General features: G+C 48.7%; 1 protein-coding gene across 2 annotated transcripts; it reads left to right on the forward strand.

Annotated features, from left to right (window-relative positions):
- Nucleotides 1-352: 352 nt before the first annotated feature.
- Nucleotides 353-22,156, forward strand: Znf541 (zinc finger protein 541). 2 transcript variants are annotated; one of them, XM_051161920.1, is made up of 14 exons: nt 353-674; nt 1,633-1,873; nt 3,213-5,064; nt 6,888-6,946; nt 7,259-7,609; nt 8,763-9,124; nt 16,099-16,162; nt 16,672-16,814; nt 17,076-17,179; nt 18,542-18,617; nt 19,099-19,187; nt 21,364-21,504; nt 21,642-21,823; nt 21,914-22,156. In XM_051161920.1, exons 1-14 carry the CDS (start codon nt 353-355, stop codon nt 22,080-22,082), a joined length of 4,155 nt encoding a protein of 1,384 aa, XP_051017877.1. In that variant the 3' UTR covers nt 22,083-22,156. The 2 variants fall into 2 exon arrangements, with proteins under 2 accessions (XP_051017877.1, XP_051017878.1); XM_051161921.1 differs by having other exon boundaries at nt 7,259-7,418; nt 8,806-9,124.
- The last annotated feature ends 167 nt before the right edge of the window (nt 22,157-22,323 follow it).

Raw genomic sequence — 22,323 nt, forward strand, 5'->3', positions numbered from 1 at the left:
CCGCCTGGACACACATTAAAGTCTATCTTATCTTTCTGATGTTTATAGCTGGAGGGAGAGGACTCTGTAGCCCACCATGTGCTATTTTTCTGTCCAGTTGACAGATGAGGAAACAAGGCTCATGGGACTTGACAAGGTTGTGCAGCTGTTAAACAGCAAAGAACAGATCCATTTGGGCTACCCCATTTCCAAGTCTACACTCTGCCCACCACATCTACCACCTCTTAATTCTGACTCCTCCTTGTTCATTTTCAGGAGCTAGCTGCCAGCAAGGGCTCTCCCCTTCCTGACTCTGGACACAGCCTTGCTTGTCTGGAGACGGGCTCTGGCCAGGACCTGGCAGTGGAAAGCCATGGAACCATACAGCCTTGAGGAAGAGGGGGCCCTTCCATCAGAAGGGCACGTCCCCTCCTCTGAGAGTCAAGGGCTCAACTGCAGTGACACACTCAACCGGGACCTGGGCCCCAGCACACGGGAACTGGGCCCTAGTACTCGGGACCTGCTCTATGCTGGCCTAAGCGGTTTGGACCTTGACCCCAGTCTCTCATCAGATATGCCCAGTGAGGTGCTGGAGGACAATCTGGACACCCTGTCCCTGTACTCAGGAAAGGACAGCGACTCTGTGAAGCTTCTGGAAGAGTATGCAGACTCTGAATCCCAGACCTCCTTACAAGGTGAGGCAGCTCGTGCACAGAGCACCTACAGTTCCTGCAGCCAGCCAGAGATTGAATCTGCTGGCACTGGCTGGGAAAGTTCTCCTTAGCTGGGCATGGTGATGCATGCTCATAATCCCATGTAGAAGCATGTAAAAGACAAACGCACGAGGAATAGTACAAATTTGAGGCCACCTGGAGCTACATAGGAAGACCCTGTCTCCAAAAACAAACATGCTAAACTAAAGGGAAGGGAGGAAAGAAAGAAAAACAAAAGTCTCTTCTTCTGCAGGAGGCTTTTGGCCTACTTTGGAATTGTTCCCAACTTCTAAAGGAAGGCAAGCATTAATCCTAGGGATCTAGACTGAGAAGTGGGTACTGGAAGAGGAAGAGGTGTGTGTGTGTGTGTGTGTGTGTGTGTGTGTGTGTGTGTGTGTGTGAGAGAGAGAGAGAGAGAGAGAGAGAGAGAGAGAGAGAGAGAGAGCACAAATAAAGCACCAACCTTTAAGCTCTTTTGTCAGAGTGTTACTTTTCTAATGCTTTACAAGAAAAAGCAGGTAAATTAAAAAAAAAAAAAAAAAAAAAAAGCTGAGAACCCAAGAGCAGAGCCAGATGGGTGAGTACCCAGGGGAACAGTTTTTCTTGGGTTTGCATAATGCAGCTCTAGATAGACCTCATGTGAGTGTCAGTGACAGGGTAGGTCAGTTTCTAGTCCTGCTTGCCTGGTCATGCTGCTGCCCAAAAAGCTCAGCCTGGTGCCATCTCCAGACCTTCACTTCTTGCACCAAGCCCAGGTACAGCCCTATAGATACGACTTGGTCTAGACCTTGGTCGCTTCCAGCTAACCCTGCTCTTCTGCCCATGCAGAGCTGCTGAGAGCCTCAGGCAACTTGGACAGGGCTGTGTGCTAAGGGTCTGTATTGCTTTAGCACTCTCATACTCTAGTTCAGCATAACCTGTGCTTTCTCCATTCGTTTAGACCTAGGGCTGGGTGCACTCAAGGTGCCTAAAGAAGCTGACGAAGGAGGCAGGGCCACTGGGAGTACAAGGAAGGGCAAGCGGCAGCACAGCTCACCTCAGAACCCGCTCTTGGACTGCAGCCTGTGCGGGAAAGTGTTCAGCAGTGCCAGTTCCCTGAGCAAGCATTACCTGACGCACAGCCAGGAGAGGAAGCATGTGTGCAAAGTCTGCAGCAAAGCCTTCAAGCGCCAGGACCACCTGTATGTCAAGAGTCTGGTCAGAGGCAGGCAGGAGGGCATGCCCCTGTCCTTCCACCTTCTTGTCTACCCGTCCTGTTCTCTGTTGAGCCCCATTTCTGTGCTCCCAGATGTGTGTTCCCTGTCCTGTGATCTGTTCTGTTCACACTAAGACTGTTTGGGGGCAGGTCTCTTTACTGAGCCTCAACATTTACACTATTGAGGAAATTCATGCCTGTTTGTAGGCACGATGGCACCCTGGGGAGGTAGAGGCAGGAGGAGCAAGAGGCCAAGGCCAGCCTCAACTACATACATAGCAAGTGTGAGGCCCACCTGGGCTACATGAGAAAAACAATACAAATGAGTTTGACCATCTTGGTAAAGAGAAGCCCTAAGTCCCTGGCAGGTGTCTGAGGACAGCGGGTTTGCAGTCCCTGAAGATTTTACCGAAAAGCCAGTATGAAAGTATAGTGCAAAGTCCCCCTGATGTTAATGTCTTGAGAATAATGTTTTTGTTGCTGGGAGCCCCAAGGGTGGGAGAGGACAGTGCCTAGCTAGGGGGCTGGCTGTAGGAGGAGGCTTTGATGAGTCTACTCTCTCTTTACCCTCCAGCCCAGCCTCACCCCAGGCATTGGTCATTTCCTTCTAGGTCTAGTGCTTAGGTCTTCCGAGTCCTTTCCTCCCTCACAAGACCATGGACACTCTTTGTAGAAAGACAGTCGTCATTAAAATGTCCCAGCCACACACAGAGATTGTCCAAAGCTAGACTGTCAAGGAGCCTGAGGGCAAGGGCTCATTGTTGGCTCTTTTATTGTCCACATAACAATGAGTAGACACAACATACATTTACATGCATTTACACTTGCACAGATAATTGACACACTGGTCTTTTGACTCTAGGAAGGTTTTATTAACTGTAAGTTGGTATCTTTGCTGAAGTGAGGATGATGTCACCATAGATAGTCCAGATTGGCATTTCCTCAAATGTGTTCTGCAGAGCTCTGCTTCTCAGGAATGCTGGTGGAGCTATATGAAAGCAAAGGTTAAACACACACCCTCTACCCCATGCTTTGTGAACCTCCACAGAGTAGTGTGTGTGGGGGGGGTGTGCTCACATGCTTTAACACATCTCTGCTGTGCTCAGGTCCCAGAGCTCACCGCTAGAGAACTGTTGTCTCGTCTGAACCCACTTTGGGGAAACCTGGCCTGGCTTCCATGGGATTTATTTTTTCCCCACAGTGTTTGTTGGTGTTGAGAGCAGGAAAGTGAATCCCAGTTGGTTAGACAGAATAGGGGATTCAAGCAGTTCCTGTATTGAGGTGTGGGGTCTGCCAGGTGACCTCCCTTCCATGTCTCACTGCAGGACGGGGCACATGCTCACCCACCAGAAGACCAAGCCCTTTGTGTGTATCGAGCAGGGCTGCAGCAAGAGCTACTGTGACTACCGCTCACTGCGCCGACACTATGAGGTCCAACATGGAGTATGCATCCTGAAGGAGGCCCCACCAGAAGAGGAGGCTTATGGGGACCCAACCCACAACCATGATGTGGCCAACCAACCTCCACCCAGTGGCCTGAGGTCCCTGGGGCCCCCAGAAGCTAGGTCCCCTGGTTCTGTCTTGCCCAACAGAGACCTCCTTCGCTGTATTGTAAGCAGCATCGTCCACCAGAAGATCCCCTCTCCTGGCCCAGCAGTGGGGCCTGCTGATACTGAAGCAAGGAGCTCGGCCTGTGCCTGCCCTGCCTCACTGGGGCCATCATTGTGTACAGTGGCCAGCACCCCAGTGGCTCCAGGAAGCCTGGGCTCTGAGATTCCTGAGGAAACTCATCCCCAACGGAAGGAACCTACCACTGACGTGTTCACAGCTGTCCAGTCAAGGGCAGCTGAGAACAGTGCCCCTGACCCGCCAGAGTCAGAGTTGGAGTCAGAGTCTCCACGGATTCAAAGGCCATCCTCCCTGGAGGGCTGGCCAGAGGGCAGCTCTCTGCCTGCCTGCCTGCCTCTCTTTCGAGGCCACTCAGTCCCCTCAGGATCCCAGCCTTCCAGCCATAACTTCCAATGGCTCCGGAACCTGCCTGGCTGTCCCAAGAACAAAGGCAGCAATGTGTTTATGGTCCACAAGCCCTCTGCAGTGCCATCCCGGGAGGGCTCTGAGGGGGCCTCTGGGCCCAGCAGCACTCCCACCACAGTAGAGCCTTCACCCAGCCTGGGTACCAACCAGGAGGACCTGCTACCATTTCCTCCTGCACTCCTGAAGGCACCTGGTGAGGCCTCCAATGACGTCCGGCAGACTGCTGGGGAAGATGACAGCTGGGCTCCCAAGAAGAGCAAACCGGACTGTGAGTCATTCCCGTGGCAGAGCCCCACTGAACTTGGCCTCCAAGATGCACAGAACTCAGGTGGGCTCCCCTCAGATGCCACGCCCCTCTTCCGGCAGCTGTTCATGAAGTCACAAGAGTCTCTGGTAAGCCATGAACAGATGCAGGTGCTCCAGATGATTGCCAAGTCCCAGCGGATCTTTTCCCACACCCAAGTAGCTACAGCCTCAGCCCAAAGACCAGGGCCTGAGGGCAAGCAGTCAGCCCTGAAGCCATTGCAGGGGCCATGGCCACCACAGGCCCTTCCACCAGTACCCACTGTTGAGTCTTTCCAGATAGGCCCTGGACACTCAGAGCCAGAGGGATCCCCAGTCCGCAGGAGGAAAACCATACCTGCAGTGTCCAGAGAAACATCTCCTGGTGGCCCGAGACGAGACACAAAAGGAGGCCCTAAAGTAGCCTCTGCACCACCGTCCCTCACAGGGCCAGCTTTGCACCCCTCCCGGAATCCAGACAGCTCTTCGTTGGCTAAAGGAACCTTGGACCTGGGGGACATTCTCCCCAGTGCAGGCTCACGGCAGTCCCAGTTAGGTGGAGATGAGCCAGCTGGAACCCAGCCGGTTGGGAAACAGGGGCAAGCTGAGAATGGCTTGGCTTCAGGGCCTATGAGAGCTGAAAAGGGCCCAGCCTGTCCCCGAGGTGGAGGCTACAGGCTCTTCTCAGGCCACACCAGGGCCCAGAGATTCTCGGGTTTCCGGAAGGAGAAAATGAAGATGGATGTGTGCTGTGCAGCTTCTCCCAGCCAGGTGGCCATGGCCTCCTTCTCTTCGGCTGGGCCTCTGGCAGATCCTCCCCGGGACATGAAGTCCAAGCTGACAATCTTCAACAGAATCCAGGTATTTGTACCCCTCTATCGTGTTGTGGGCTGTGTGTAAGTCCTTCGGTTTATAGCACTGGTTAACTGTGCAGTGAGTTCTCAGATGTGATTTACAAAGAGAAGCACTGATCCATCGCTCTTGCTCATTAAGCTATCCTCCCTGATTTCCTTTGCCTCCTACTTCCGCCTAGATTTCCCTCCTTCAGCTCTTGAGAGGGCATAAAAGCACAGGTCTCCTCTCTTCGCTGTTAACTACATGGGATGGCTGTGCATTACATAGGCATGTGCATGCACAGAACCTGGGTTCTTTGTGCATGATGCAGTGACCATCTGCTCTGGGCACTTAGCCACTCCTCTCAGTGAGACCAGCATCGTTCCCTCCATCTCACAGCTACCACTTTGTAAACATTTACATCTTTGTTAGCCAAATGCTGTATAATGAACCCTTTCAAAGTTTGCGCTTTGGCAGACTTGGTATAGTCACAAGCTTACACAACAATTATTGTTGGCCTGACACTTCACCACTCCCAAAAGATACCCTGCATCCCTTAGTAATCACCCGAGTCTTTTCGTCCCTCTACCATTATCCTTCCAGCCCTGGGTATCCACAAACCTTCTGTCTCCATGTAATGTCTGCTCTGGACATTTCCTGTTAGTAGAGTCAAACGTTGTGTGGTGGTTTGTGTCTGGCGTTGCCTGTTTGTATCATATAATTAAGTTCCATCCATGTGGCGCTTCTGCCAGTGCTTCATTATTTTTTTTAAAGAAATAAAAACAATTTTTACATTTACTTAGAGTCAGAGTATCATTATGTAGCTTTAACTGGTTTGGGACTTGCTGTGAAGACAAAACTGGCCTTGAACTCACAGAGATCAGTCTGCCTCTGCCTTCCCCTGAGTGCTAACATTAGAGACCTGTGCCACCATACTCGACACAATTTTTTTTGTAGGAGGAGGGCAGGTATTATTAGGATCATAAGCATGTCACAGAGCTATGTGGAACTGAGGACAGCTTATGGTAACTGGTTTTCTCCTTCCACCACATGGGTTCCAAAGACAAACTCAGATCATTTGACTTGACAGCAAATGCCTTTTCTGTCTGAGCCATCTTGCTGCCTTCCTTACTCCATCCCTTTTTCTGACTGAGCAATAGTCCAGTGGCTAGACAGACCAGATTTTATTTGGCCATTAATTAGTGGACTGTTTCCACTCTTTGGCCTTTGTGAGTGAGCTGCTGGGAAGGCTGGGTACAGCTTTTGTGTGGGTGCATGTTTTTGTTCTCTTGGCTAGACCCTAAGACTAGAATCACCAGATTCCACAGAGTCTCTTGCTCAATGTTTAAGTAGCCAGACCTCATTGTAGAGAGCAGCCCTGTTTACCAGTGCCCCTGATGTGCACACGTGCCCTGGTTTCTCCATGCACTTTGCTGTCACAGTCACTTTAGGGTACACAGTGGTGTTTGCCTGTGTTGACGCTGTCATGCTCTGACACGGCTGATGGTATAGCATCAGCATGTGCTTATAAGCATAAGCATCCCTCATGAACTGCTGTCTTACTGACTTGCAAGGAGTGTGTGTGTGTGTGTGTTCTGTATGTACATCAGACATGTGACTTACAAGTGCTTTCTTCCCTGGTGTGAGCTGTCTTTTCATCTTATGTGTGAATACTTGGGTTGAAGTTTTTGGTTTTAATGAGTCCAGTGTGTCTGTTGTGTTTTCTGCTCTGCTTTGGTGTCAAACCCAAGACCCCACAGCCCAGTGCACCATCATGCAGGCTTCCCCAGTGCTTCCTTCCTTGTTCCCTTGTCTGGGCTCTGCTGGCTCAGATGTCTTCTCATCTCCAGGGCGGAAACATCTACAGGCTCCCCCATCCAGTGAAAGAAGAGAGCGTGGCAGGTGCATGGTAAGTTCAGAAGCCGTCGTGCCCACCAAGGCACTGCCCCTGGCGAGTCCTTTGGCTTCTCTGTACTATCTTGAGTGAGAGAGCCAAATGCCTCCAGCCCTGCAGAGAAGTTGAGTATGGTCTTCCATTTTTATTGTTTAATAATGGTTATCAGTGAATTGGGATTACATGCAGCAAACCAAAACGACAACAAACCAAACCAAAACAACAACAACAACAGAAGTAAAACAAAACAGAAAAGAAGCAACAAAGCAGCAGTCAGAGCTAGGGACTCAATTGCCATTCTTCCCCCCATGCCTTCTCTATCCACAGCCATCAGCCAAATGGGGCTCCCACAGACTGGTTGGAGTCAAAGAGTACTTTCGTGTGCAAGAACTGCAGCCAGATGTTTTACACCGAGAAAGGACTGAGCAGCCACATGTGTTTCCACAGTGACCAGTGGCCATCACCTCGGGGGAAGCAGGAGCAGCAGGTGAAGGAACAAGTGGTGGCTTCTGTGGTACAGGGTTGGACAGGCTTTGTGGAACAGATGAAGAGACAGTGCCATCCATCTCAGGTTAAAAGCAGCATCCTGGCAGGGATGGAGGGTGACATGAGGGCCAGGCCATCTGTGCAGGCCTGCCACAGCCCTGCTGGCCCTTGCACCAGCTTCATGGCCTTTCTGTGTCATCAGGAGCAGCTTCTTCTCCCTGGCTACTCTTTACCTTAAGAATTGCCAACTCCTAAGCATTGATACCTACTGAGGATAGGTCCTCCCCCAAAAGCCAAAATGTTCTTGGAAAGCATAGCCACAGCCGGAGAACACAACCAAGGTGGTTGTTCTGCTGTTTCCCACCTGCTGTGGAAGTCCTGGGAAATCCCCAAACCACAAGCACTCAGAATTCCTCACTCTAGAAGCCGTGGTTTGCACCTACAGTCAACACTGGCTGAGCCCATCTCAAGCCTAATGATGTGAGTGCTGGTAACAAGGTGACAGCTACCACCTTGAAACCCCAGGTGCTGAACCTAGTCAGCAACGACCCAGAGCTTACAGGCCTGGGATGTGGGGGAAGAAGGAACTGAGGGAGGTGGGGGGGGGAGTGGGGGCAGGAAGGCATGTCAGAGCTAAGACCTGGGAGGAGAGGAAGGCTGGTAGGAAGGACAGTGCAAGTTGTGAAAGGTCCTTGTGACTGCAGTGATGGGTCTTTGAAGCCCATCTCTTTATTGCTGGACCCTGGACTGAAGTTTCTGTGGTGTCAGTGCTAGGCCACTGTGGTCTCCTAAGAGCTTCAGGCATCTGGGAGAATACATTTCTTATTTTGTTTCACCATACTACAGTGTCTCCAGCCTCTGCTCTTTTTTCCCTCTTTATACATATTTTTCTTGTTTTCTGTTTTTTTTTTTAATTTGGTTTTGGAGGAAGGGTCTTATAGCCTTGACTTACCTGGAACTTGCTATATTGACTGGACTAGCCTTGAATTCATAGATACCCACTTGGCTCTGCCTTCTATGTTCTGAGATTAAAGGCATACACCGATACACCCTGTATCTGGCCCTCGCTCTTAGAATGTTTGTCACTTGAACCACTGAACTGTCCCCATGCATCCCTATATGACTTTATGAGGAGGCTCTGAGCCTCAGGACACCACCATACTGAGTATGCTAGTCAGCTCTGGCTCAGGTGGGGCTGGGCTGTGAGCAGAAGGTTCTACTCAACCTCCTGTGCTAAGTCCTGGGTATGACCTTGGCAGGCAAACACGTCCTGCTTCCCTCTGTCCCCATGGCCAACCCCATTTTCCCATCCCTGAACCAGCAGAAGACTGAGTTGGTATAACAGGTGGCCTCGGGTGACACCTGTGGTGCTGTCCTCTCTTCTTCAGGGACAAGAAAAAGACGGGGAAGAGAGAGACAGCAAGGAGAGCAGCCAGTACAGAAAGCGGAAGAAGCGGCCCCAACCCAAAGCCCTGTTTGCCCCTCCTGCACCCTCTGCCCTTGGGGAGCCAGGCCCAGGAGGGTGCCGCCAGAGCTGCCCGCGTCCTCCTGTGTTCCTGGTGGACCACCTCCTGAAGGGCTTGTTTCAGTGCTCCCCCTACACACCGCCGCCCATGCTCAGCCCCATCCGTGAGGGTTCCGGGCTGTACTTCAACACGCTCTGTTCCACATCCCGGGCTGGGCCCCACCTCATCAGTCCTGTGCTTGGTGAGTGCGGCAAGAAAGGGACTCTGTTCCAGAGAGTGAGCCTCTTCTCCTATTTTGTGCTATCTGCTCCAGCCATTCTTTGTAGCCTTGTATGTGCCTGTTCAGGCAGAATCAGTGTTACTCAGAAATATACCAAGACAATTCCTGGACCAGAACCTTCTAGATGTTTTTGTTTTTGTTTTAACAGTCAGAAAGAACACACAGAGGCCATTCAGTCTGATCACCCTTCTGTTCATTTTTATAAGCACTGTTTGGAGACAGAGACATACACCATTGTAAAAGTAGCTTTTATTCTCCTGTGTCAGTTGTTGTCTGGGAGGCTCACTGCCTCCTTCTGCTAACCTAGGCCTAATCCTGGAAGCTTCTAGCCTCTAGCAATCTAACCTAGGCCTAGAGTGTTTTCAGCCTATGAGACTCACTGCTCATAAGCTCACCCTTACTTGTTCTTTCTGAACTCTGGGTTGGCTGGTTCAGCTCAGCTGTTCTGGCTCAAACTCTCAGCTGGCTTATTTAATCTGGCTTCTCTCTCAGCCTGGAATTGCTCTGCTTGGCCTCAAACTAACTCAGCAATCTGCTCTCATCTTCTAGCTCCTTCTCATTTTCTGGCCTTTCCTGTGTTCACCTGAGTTCTCTCTCTGCAACCCATCTCTCTATTACTGTTTTAGTTAAAAAAACAAAACAACAACAACAAAAAAAAACCTGCCTCCTCTCTCTGTAAAAAGCTTTCCTTTCCTCTTTCATGAAAGTTGGGAGCAACTTATTCTGTCAGTTTTTCTCTGATCATCACCTTTTCTGTCATCCAATTAGACCTGATTTTCAAACATGGGTGTTTTCTTCTATAAACTAACTTTACCTTCATTGGGGATTAAAGTCATGTATCACCACACCTTGACCTAAGCTTTTCTATGTCATGCTGGCCTTGAACTCAGATTTGTTTGCCTGTCTCCTGGATTAAAGGCGTTTGTATTCTACTGGGATTACACAGACCTATAAGATCTTTGGATGTGGTCTCTTTCCAGAACAGCCATGTTCTGAATTAACATTCCTCTACACACCATGCCTGCCTGCCATGTACATTCACTATTTCAGGCTTGTGCTTGGAGGCTGCTCTCAGGGTTCTGAACTTCCCTGCACATTATCTTTAGAGAGCTTTGTCACTCCAGAAGCCTGTACTTCTGGAAGCTGCCACACCCTTCCAGCTCCCATTGTCACAGCACTATGTACCTCCCATCCTCAGGCAGCCTCTCCTCTACTTCCTGTCCCCATGGACTTGCCTATGCTAGGTATTTCATATAAATATCATACAGTGTGTGGCGTTTTGTGTGCCACCCATTTTACTTAGTCTGATGCTTTCAGGGTTCACCAGGTGGTAGCATGTGTTAGAATTTCTTTTTTATTGGTGAATAGCAGTCTACTGGATGGCCGGACTACTCCTTTTAGTCATCAGTTCATAGGTATAGGCATTGTTTTCCTTTTGGCTATTGTAAATAACACTGTAAGAACATTTGTGTACAACTTCCTGTGGGGGTCTATGTACCAATTCCTTTTGTGTAAATATCCAGAATGAAATTCTAGGTCACATGGAAACTCTTATTTAGCCATCTAAGAGACTGCCAAACTATGTGCCAAAGTGTTTGCCCCATTTTGGTTTTTTTTTTTGTGGTTTTATTCTTTGCTTGTTTGTTTGTTTGGTGTGGTGTTTTTGTTTGTTTGTTTGTTTGTTTTTTTGGTTTGTTTTGGTTTGGTTTTTGGTTTTTCGAGACAGGGTTTCTCTCTGTAATCTTGGCTGTCCTAGACTCAATTTGTAGATCAGGCTGGCTTCCAACTCACAGGGATCCACCTGCCTCTGCCTCCCAAGTGCTGGGATTAAAGACGTGTGCCACCCCCACCCGGCATTTGTCCCATTTTGGATTCCCACCAACAAGCCAGGGGAGTCCTGATACCTCTACTCCTTGTCTGCACTTATAGACTGCTTCTTTCTAACCATCCTGTCAGATGAAAGGTGCTTCTTTCTATGTTTGCATTTGTGCTATCCTAATGGCTACTGGCACCAAGCATCTTGGTGGGTGCCCATTGGTGGTTGGTGTGTCTTCTTTATAAGCTAAGACGATCAGTGTATTCTCTTTGTGTCATTTGTGCTCTAGGTCTTATATGTGACAAGTTGACTGGCACAGGGTCATGAAGAGACACTTCCGTTTTCTCTGCAGCCCAGGCAAGCCTTGAGTTCACACCTCAACTGCCTCAGCCTCTTGAGTAACTAGATCCACAGTACTCCTATCTTTTTTTTTTTTTTTTTTTTTTTTTTTTTTTTTTTGAGATTTATAATTTTTTTTTGTTTGTTTGGATTGGTTTTAGTTTTTTCAAGACAAGGTCTCTCTTATGTATCCCCAGGCTGGCCTGGAACTCAGAGAGATTCACCTGCCTCTGCCCCCCAAGTTTAGGGATTGAAGGTGTTTGCCACCACCACCTGGCTATAATTTTGACTCTTAAATTTACATCGTTAGTCAATTTCCAACAAGCTTTAGGACGTCGCATGAGGTGAGGATCACAGTTCATTATTGGCCTGGATTCCACTTGTTTCAGGATCATTTGCTGAAAAAGATTGTTCCCATCCAGTTGGGTTTTTTTTGTTTTTTTGTTTGTTTGTTTGTTTTGTTTTTTTGGCAAATTGTTTTATTAGAATCAGGTGACCAAGGTTGGGGAGACAGCTCAGCTAATGAAGGGCTTGCTACACAGGCATGAAGACCTGAGTTCAGTCCCCAGAGCCTATGTTTTGTTTTTTTTTAAGGCTAGGGTAGTGGCCTACACTTGTATGCCAGCACTAGGGAGACAGGTGCAGCCAGGGAGCCTGCCTGGCAGCCAGTCCTGTATACCTAGGAAGTTCTAGGCCAGGGAAAGATCTTGTCTCAGGAAACAAGGTGAATGATGTCTGAGGAATAACATGACATTTACCTGTGGCCTACACACACACACACACACACACACACACACACACACACACACACACACATGCATGCTTTTCTGCATAGATGTGCGCTTCCACACACAAGTACACACCTCCATTTCTCTATTGATATGCATGTTTATTCTTTTTATTTTTTGTTATAATTTATTCAGATTTATTCAGATTACATCCTGATTGTTATCTCCTCGCTTGTATCTTCCAGTTCCCACCCTCTCTCCCTCTTTTGCCCTATTCTCCTCCCCTAGACCTCTGACAGAATGGGACCTCCCCCCCCTCCCCCACCATCTGGCCACAGCCTATCAGGTCTCATCCTGATAACCTGTTTGCCCTCGCTCTGTGTGCCCGCCAGGCCTCCCCACCAAGGGGCTTGTTTATTCTTATGCTGTTAGCACAGTGTTTTGACTACTGTGGATTTGTGGTAATCTTTCAAATAGGTGTATTTGAGTTCTTCTGTGTTTTTCTGTCTTCCAGGATTGTGTTAGCTGCCACAGGTCCATTGCATTGCTGTAGAATTTTAGGATCAGTGGTGTTTGATAGTTATCCTGTTTAATATGTAGATAAGTTGGGAAGTATTAACATCCTCAATAGTGTAGATCTTTCTATCCATGATGGGACATCTTCCCATTTATTTGGGTCTTGTTGCACTTTGTCTCAGTCATTTTTGTTAGTGTGTGTCTTGTATATCTTTGCGTGTTGCTTTTTTTTTTTTTTTTTTTTTTTCTTTTGAGATGGGATCTCTATACAGCCCAGGCTGACCTGGGACTCCCCATCCTCCTACCTGGGACTCCCAAGTGGTGGAAGGCAGGCACATGCCACCATTTGCTGTGTAGTACACCTCTTTCCTCAGCAGAATCCGTTCAGATTTGTACTCATGTAGTGGCAGTGAAGAGCAGAGACACTGCACTCTCCATCTGATGGGCTTTTCCTGCTCCAGCTATTTCCTAAGCAGATGTGTCAGCAGACTCCATTCTGAACTGTTGTCCTTACTATTTTACACAGTATTATAGATCTGGTCACATGAAGCCAAGGGAATAGAAGAAAGCAAGCACTGCCTGCAAAGTGTATGTCACCCTTTCTTGTTTCCTTGTCATTCCATGTCTTTCCTGTAATTGCTGTGGTCCATTACCATCAGGTGCTTTTCTTTTGTATGTGTTCATGCAGTCGTGTGTATGTGTGCACAGATGCGTGTGTGTGTGTGTGTGTGTGTGTGTGTGTGTGTGTGTGTGTGTGTGTGCGCGCGCGCGCGCACGCTCATGTATATACAGGTGCACATGTGTGTGGAGACTAAAGCAGCCCTGACTGCCGATGCCTCTTTCTTTTGGCACAGGGTCTTTTACTGACCTGAAGCTCGTGGAGCAAAGCAGGTTGGATGGCCAGTGGACTAGGGCCTCTGTTTTGCTTCTCCAGCACTGCATTACAAATGTGCACCATAACACACAGGGCTTTTTGTTTTCTGTTGTTTTTCTATAGGTGTTCTGTGGATTGAGCTGAAGTCTTCCTGCTGTGCCATCTCCACAGAAGCACAGCTTTGCTCTTTTGTGCTGTCACTGTAACATATATCACATTTCGAGATGTTTCAGGCCAATAATATACATTGTCTTATGCAGCTGATCTTTAAATTACTTAGGAAAAGAAAATAAATTGCAATTACAATGCTTCATAATTATCTGAACAATAATCTATCAGCACTTTAGTGTGTGGAGCCACACCACTGCTTGAGCCCTCTTTACGATCTCTTTTTAAAGGTAACAATAGATTTAATGGCACATAGTTCACATACTCTACAGTTTAACCTTGTTTGAGACAGAGTCTAATTGCCTAGTCTTGGCTAGCCTGGGACTCGCTGTGTAGAGCAGGCTGGCCTCACACTCACAGAGATCTGCCTGCCTCTGCCTCCTAAGTACTGGGATTAAAAGTGTCCACTACCAAGCCTAGCTTAATTTCTTTCAATGATGTATATGTGTGTATGTCTTTGGGAATATTATATGCACATGTGAGTGCAGGTGCCTGTATAGTTTAGATAGGGGCTATGGATCCCCTGGGGCCGACGTCATAGGTAGTTGTGAGTTACCTCCTGTGGATGCTGGAAGCTGAACTTGTGTCCTCTGCAAGAGCAACCCGAGCCCTCCCTCTAGCCCACAAGTTATCATTTTAAACTGCATAATGGTTCAGTGGTTCATAGCAGTGATTCAGAACCATGCATCACCATCTTATAATGGCTTTTCATATTTTTCCTCACCCAAGAAAGAGCTCCATTCTCTGCCACCATTCCTTTCCTGTTCTCTTGCGCAGGCTTGGTCTGAGCTCATCCACTCTCTGATTCTGTGGGCTTGGCTGCTTGAAAGGTTTAAAACATATGGAGTCACAGTATGTGGTTCCTTATGCTTGGCCTCCCTCACTCCCTGTCGTGCTCAGATTCCATCTGTGCTGTGGGATGTCTCTTTATCTTTCTCCCGACGGTGAAGAATATCCTCCCTGTATATTTCTCATAAGCCAAGATTGGTAGCAACAGATTTTTCTCAATTTTTTTTGAAATCTGGGACTCTTTCATTTTACTTTTTAAGGTTAACTTTCTGGTATAAGACTTATTTGACATTTATTTTAGCACAGTGCTGTGCCCTGTCTTCTGACCACCAGTTTCATGAGAAGTCAACTGTGAGTCTTACTGGATTCTGCCTAGGGTGAAGAAGGTTTGCTTTTTGTTTTATTTTTCTCGTTTTGCTTTTGAGATTTTAATCCTTGACTTTTCACCTTTGCCTTTGTGTTTGTCTTATTTAGAATCACAGTGCTTTTTGGATGTTTTTCACCAAATCTGGGCGATCTCCTACCATTGTCTCTTTAAATATCTTCCATTCTCTTCTCTTTTCCATCTGCTGCATCCACTGCATGCTCTTTCCCCCTACCAATGCATTAAACCTGTTGAGTATAACTTTGGTCACTGTACTTTTGAACACCAGTATTTCCACCTCTTAAAGTTATTTCTTGATGAGAATTCATCATCATAGCTTCCTTGATTTGTTTGTAATTGTAACAGTTTTATATTTTCATATATTTACATCTATTTATGCATGTGGGCACACATGAAGGTCAGAGAGCAACTTGTAGGAGTCAGTTCTCTCCTTCTGCCATGTAGGTCCTAGCGATCAAACTCATGTGACCATGGTTGGCAGTAAACACTTTCATCCACTGACTCATCTCACAGGCCCTTCTGCAATTTCGTTAAGCCTTTGAGCTGTGTGTTGTGGGGTGGAGTCCTTGGGAGAGAGCTTCAATTACCCAAGCCAGTAGCTTATGTGGAAGAAAGTCAAGCTTGCTCTCATTATTATCAAGACAAAGTCAAGTCTCTCTCTTTTTTTTAATTTTTAAAGCTTATATGATTAATTGTATGTTCATGGTTGCCACGTGTGGAGGTCAAAAAGCAACTTACGAGAGTCAGTTGAATCAAAGTTGCCTTTACTCCCTGAGCAATCTCACTGGCCTGTTAACTTACTGTTTTAATGTCTGAATTTTTATCAGTTTTTTTCACATTTATTTATTTATTTATTTATGCCTGTCTGTCTCTCTGTCTTTTCTAGAGGTACATGTGAGGTGAGGGGACAACCTGCAGCAGTCAGTTCTCTGTTTCCACCAAGTGGGCCCCAAGGATTAATCTAAGCTCTTCAGACTTTAGTGGCATCTTCACCAACTAAGCCATCTCACCAGTATGGTTGGTTGGTTATTGAGACAGGGTCTTTCTATGTAATCCTGGCCATCCCGGAACTCACTATGTAGACCAGGCTGGCCTTGAACTCACAGAGGTCTGTCTGTCTCTGCCGCCCTCTGCACCACCATGCCAGGCAAATAGTTTTGTTTTAAATTACTGAGTTTCCTTTTCTGCTTTTTTCAGAAGTCTTTCTCTGCCCCTGGGCCGTACAGTTTTGTTTCCACCCATGTCCACAAAGGCAGGTAGGAGGCCCCGAGGATCCTGTCAGGTCACTCTTGTTGAGGCTCTTCCCTCTGTGTTTTCTAGACCAAGTGGATGGCTCCTTCAGCATCTGTGTGGTGAAGGATGACACTAAAATCAGCATCGAACCGTGAGTTGGGACACTTAGTGCCCACGTCCTTCCAGTGAGGGTACTTTCACCAGCCTGGTCTCCAGAGCTTCCTTTTCCACACCTGTCTTCCCAGGGATGGCAGGCAGATGCAGGCACTCATAGAGAAGCTGTGGGTTTCTCCAGCAGACGGTCTGAAGTTTCAGCTGTGTTCTGTCCAAGCTCATGCAGATGGTCATGGGGTGGGGGCAGAACCTCTGTGCGGGCCTGGGTTTCTGGACAGAGAAGTGACAGTGCAGTGCAGGAGTCCAGGTCATCTGCAGGTTGTGGCTGGACACGGGTGGTCAGTGTCAGAACATAGACAGGAAGAATGTTCTGACATGCCTGTGTCTGTTGGGCAATGAAGGTAATTAGCAGCCCCCAGGTCTGAGAGATGGCAGCAAGCTGCCCTAGAGCAGGCTGCAGCTGTGAGCACGGTGCATAATACATCTCTGCTGTTTCTTGGCTTAGTCACCTTTGTATCCCAATGTCTGTGTGTGTCCTTGTTTCAGACACATCAACGTTGGAAGCAGATTTCAGGCAGACATCCCAGAACTGCAGGAGAGGCCACTGGCCAGAGTGGATGAGAATGTAGCTTCTCTGGTCTGGAAGCCATGGGGAGATGTGATGACCAACCCAGAGACCCAGGACAGAGGTGGCTGAGGCTTTGGGTCAGATCCCAAGGCTCCTCCTTCCCCATTCAACTCCAGGAAATGCACCCTCAGCCCAGCATCTCGGGTGCCAGGCCAGGGTCCCTTGGTTCCTCCTTGTTCCCTTTATTCAGCCTGCCCTCTGTGGGGATGTAAGGACAGGGGAGTTGACTAGGAGCCCCTGTGCTATGGGGAAGGTTACTTCTCTGGCATAGTCTGACTTCATTTCTTCTTCCTAATGCTCTTGGGCTTTGCTGGGACCACAGTGATGGAGCTCTGCAACGTGGCATGCTCCAGTGTGATGCCGGGAGGGGGCACCAACCTGGAGCTTGCCCTCCACTGCCTGCATGATGCCCAGGGCAGTGTTCAGGTGAGACCTTGAGCACTCTGCACTCCTGGGGCTGAGCACTCTGGGCCTTGGACTGCTCAGCTGAGGAAGGTGAAGGTCTATGTCTGTCGTCCTTTGAGGCTGCTAGAGCAGAGAGAACAGGGAAAGGTGCTCAGCCACAGGATGTGTATGTCAACCATTGATCCTCTAGGACAGCAGTTCTTAACCTGAGGGTTGTGACTCTTTTGAAGTAACCTAAGACCATTGAAAAACACAGATATTTGCATTATGATTCATAATAATAGCAAAATTACAGTTATGAAGTAGCAATGAAAATAATTTTATGGTTGGGGTCACCACAACATGAGGAACTGTATTAAAGGGTCACCGCTTTAGGAAGGTTGAGAACCACTCCCCCAGGAGAAGGGGTTTGGGGGCTGAGCAGGAGGATCAGTGTTCAAGACCTAGGCTCAGTCCTAGGCCGTACTTTCTGCCAAGCTGAGGGCCAGTGTGTGGCATGTGTGTGCTAAATACCCAGGGCTGTCAGTCATGCCAGGGCTCTGTCATTGCCTTAATACTTTCTTGTCCTCGTCTGGGGACTCTTTAGATTTTCTGAGTGGAAATTCTTGTTTTGTTTTTGTTTTCCAAGACAGAGTTTCTCTCTGTCACCCTGACTGTCCTGGAACTTGCTCTGTAGACCAGTCTGGCTTAGAGATCCAGCTGCCTCTACTTCCTAAGTGCTGGAATTAAAGGTGTGTACCACCATCACTTCATGGAAATCCTCACTTCCATTTTGTACCAGACCATAGAAAGTCTATGTCTGGTCCTTGCTGGGATTAGAGTAGTCCATACCCTCACAGGGCTTATAGTTTAAGAGAGACAGACTGTCTAAAAGTGTATTGCTGAGGGATGTGGTTGCTCACACCTCTGCTTCCAGCACTTGGAAGGCTAAGGCCGGGGATACTAAGTTTGAGACCAGCCTGGCCTACAGGATGAGGTTCTGTCTCAAAAAGTCAAAGGCTGCTGCTGTAGCTCATATGTGAGGGCCAGGAACTGCTGAAAGGAAAAAGTACCCAGCAGGAGTGCAGAAGAGGAGACAAAATGGAGTGCTGGATAGGATAGCACTCTTCTAGGCAGCAGGCTCTGGTGGGGTAGTACCTCATAAACCCACATACTGTGTTCTCCATGAAAAGAGTCATATTCTGAAGTCAAAGATAGCATTCAAAGGATGCTTAGTGAGGTCGTCTGGAGCCCACAGGCTATCCACCAGCACAAGGACCAAGCACTTGTAGGGTGCCTTGAACCAGATGACTTTAGAGACATTCTTTTTCAATGAAAGAAAGGAATGGAGGTGGTCCCCCATTCCCATGCCTTGTGAGTGACCCATGGCTGCTGTCTTTCCAGGTTGCCCTGGAGACTCTGTTGCTCAGAGGACCCCAGAAACCTCGGACTCACCCGCTGGCTGACTATCGCTACACAGGTGACTGGAGAGAGGGCTGCTTGATACTGGGGCCTGGCTGGTCCCTGCCAGGGCCGACGGCAAACTCCTCCTCTGCCTCTGCCCCTAGGCCTTCTTTTTAGGGCCTTTGCCTGCCTTCCTGGAGGTCCTGTTCTTTCCAGGGGAAATCAGCAAGCACTGCCCTGAGTTCACTAAACCCCACCAAGCCCTGCTCCATATTCCCTCAGAATTCTTCCAGCAAGATCAGTGTTCCTGACCAGGGCAGGAGATAGAGCTCAGGTTGAGCACAGAAAAGCCAGGCAGCTTGGACCCACCTGCCCTTGTTAGACCACTAAGGCCCCAGCTAGTTGCCCACCTCTGAAACATGAGGATAGTGAGCCCCTGGCTTTGTGGGGTTTGGGAAGACGTCTGAGATTAGCACCCCATCAATGCTCATAATGGCAGTGCTAAAGACTGGTCCCTTGAGAAAAATCCTCTCCTGCCTTGCTATGATCCCTGGCAGGTTCGGACGTCTGGACCCCCATGGAGAAGAGGCTCTTCAAGAAGGCATTCTGTGCCCACAAGAAGGATTTCTACTTGATACACAAGACGGTAAGATGACAGAGGGCTAGAGCAGCGAGTCCCGCCTCACACAGCTATCCCTCACCTGCTTGCAGCACACGCAGTACCTTGTAAGCAGCTTGTTACCCTAGAAGGCTACCCTGCCACTGCCCTGCTTCTCATCAGGAAGTACTGGTCATGCCAGCTCAGCACTTGCTGCCTTTCTCTGTCCAGATTTACCCATGTGTGCATGTGTTGAAAAACATTTGAACATACAACCTAATACTCTCTTCTGTTCTTTTTCCCCCTGAGACAGGGTCTATCTATGTAGTTCTACAGTTCTACTGTCCTGGCACCCACTGTGTAGACCAGGCTCAAACTCATAGAGATCCACCTGCCTTTACCTCCCATGTGCTGGGATTAAAGGAGTATACTGCCACCACCTAGCTCTCTTTTCTGTTTTTAAAAAAATGACATACATAAAACTACACATAAGCAAGGTGCAAGGCTGAGTATGTTTTATATATGTATGAACCTGGCGTTGTCATCACAGGCAAGAGAGTGACTTCTCTGTGATGCCTAGTACTACTTCCTTTCCTGGCAGCCTATCACACATGCCAGTGTGCACCCCACTCCCATCCCTACCCCCACCCCATGTTCCTGGTCAGCCCTGGCTTGTAAGAAAGTTTGCACTTGTTGGAGTTTTGTATCACTTGGGCAGTCAAACAGCATGTGCTCTGCACGCCATCTCGCTGCTTATACTCAGCATATGTACTCTGAAGTTTTTGTGTTGCATTTGTTAATAGTTCATCCTTTCTGCTGCTAAACAATACTGCATGGGTGTACCATGGTTCTATGTAACCATTTATCAGCTGGTAAACATTTTAATGGTTTTCAGTTTGGGCAATTATAAAATAAAGTGGTTGTGAGCATCATGTCTAAAGTCTGCTCTCAGCATTCACTGTCTTTTCCAGCACTGTTCCTTTCACTGTTTGTGACTGGAAGGTGAGTTTGCTCCTGTTGCTCTGTTTTGCTCAGAAGCAGAACTCAAATACCATTTCCTTTCAACTTGGTGCTGTTTCCTAAGCAGAGAACATGCTGCCTTGACTTCTAGTTTGTGGCAACACAATCAGGTTCATGTGGAGAAAGTGTGTCCTGGAGTGAGGTGCTCACTGGCCAATTAATTTCCTGGGAAAGTTTTCTTCTGGACAGCTCAGCTTTCCTTTCCACCCTATCTCCCTTCCTCTTCCTCTTCCTCTTGGTGCTTGGAATGGAACCCACATCCTCTTTCATGGTAAGCAATCTCTTTACCACTAGGTCCCACCTTCAGCTCTCTATTTTGGTTCCCCCCAACCATCCAGAGGTTCTTTCTTTCTTGATATAAGGCATCAATGTGTCTCCCAGGCTGGCCTCAGACTCTCACATCCTCCTGCCTCAGCCTGCTGAGATCTAGGATATACAGTCCCATATCACTCACTGCACCTGCCTCCAGAAGTGGTGGGGCTTTTTGTTATTGTTTGTTTGTTTGAGACAGGAGTTTTCTGTGTAGCCTTGGCTGTCCTGGAACTTGCTTTGTAGACCAGGCTGGCCTTGAACCCAGAAATCCACTGTCCTCTGCCTCTGGAATGTTGGGATTAAAGGTGTGGGCCACCACTGATTGGCCAGAAATCATGTTTGTTAAGACAGGGTCACTCACTGTGTACTCCAGGCTATGTGGAACTCTGAGAGATCATGCTGCCTTTGCCTCCAGAGGATCAAAGGCATGCAGCACCATATTCAGCCCAGGAGTCATATTTTCACAAGAGTAAGTGGCTGGGCCTGAGTGCTGTCAACTCCATCTGCACTCAGGGTTGTCCTTCTCATGTGGTCACTTTCCCTGGAGGGCTTTGAGGCTCTGTTTAGTTGGTGCCCTCAAGCTCAGCACAGAGGAAGCACATTCTGTGTTAATGAGTCTTAATCTCACTGAGTAGGGATGTCGCTTGCTATAGTGTCACAGTGAGCCTCCTCCCCTGTGGGCCTTTGTATATCTTCCTACAGGGAGGAAGCATGCTGGACTTAGCGCTGATGCCTACTATGTGGCTTCACTTTGGATCCTTCACCACTGGAAGGACCAAGATCCCTGCCTTTGCCCAGCCATGGGCAGAGATGTTGGGGAAGGGATTTCCAGGGTGGAGTTCACATGTGAGGTACTGCTCACAGGCTGCTTCTGTGTCTTCCTTCCCACTAGATCCAGTCTAAGAGCGTAGCACAGTGCGTTGAGTACTACTACATCTGGAAAAAAATGGTTAAGTTTGACTGTGGCCGAGCTCCTGGGCTGGAAAAGAGGGGCAGGAGAGAGCTGGATGAGGTAGAGAGGACTGAAGACAAGGTAGAGGATGCATGAGGGGGTGGCCTGGGGGCATCTGTGGTCCAGTCAGAGGGTGGTGGAGGCTCCTAAGGGAAGGTCTCCCTGCAGAGGACATGGCCCCATATTAGTGTCTTAAGTCATGTTTACTCCCTTTGCAGGTCACTTGCAGCCCCCGGGAGAGGCCCGCTCACCGCCCAACTCCTGAGTTAAAGATAAAGACCAAGAGTTACAGGAGGGACTCTATCCTTCACTCCAGCCCAAGTGCAGTCCCCAAGCGTACCCCTGAGCCCCCAGGGAGTGTGGAAAGCCAGGGCGTGTTCCCTTGCAGAGAGTGTGAGAGGTACCAGTCTTGCCTCTGGACCTTCACCCTTTGGCCTGACTGGCTTCCCAAGCTCCCCCTGGTCTGACCCTCTTCCTTGTGGTTCCTCAGGGTGTTTGACAAGATCAAGAGTCGGAACGCCCACATGAAGCGCCACCGCCTGCAGGAGCACGTGGAGCCCGTCAGGGTGAAGTGGCCTGTGAAGCCCTACCCGCTAAAGGAGGAGGAGGAGGAGGAAGAGGAGGAGCTGGGGGCTGACATGGGCCCCCTGCAGTGGTGACTCCTTGCTGGAAGCTGGTCTGCAAGGAGAGGGGATCCAGAATCTGAGCCAATGCCTGGGTCTCTCAGAAGCGTTTAGGGGCACTCTTACCGTCTCTGTCCTCTCACTGTCCAGCTTTGCTAGCAAGCTTGGCTAGCATTTGGATATGAACAGGCAGAAGCTGTCAAGGTAGCTCTGAAGTCGTGTGGGTGACCAGAGGCTCCATTCTCTCCTGGTTAACAGTTGCTTACTTGCAGTCCCA

The sequence above is a fragment of the Acomys russatus genome, chromosome 19, assembly GCF_903995435.1.
Source record: "Acomys russatus chromosome 19, mAcoRus1.1, whole genome shotgun sequence".
NCBI classification, from domain to species: Eukaryota; Metazoa; Chordata; class Mammalia; order Rodentia; family Muridae; genus Acomys; species Acomys russatus.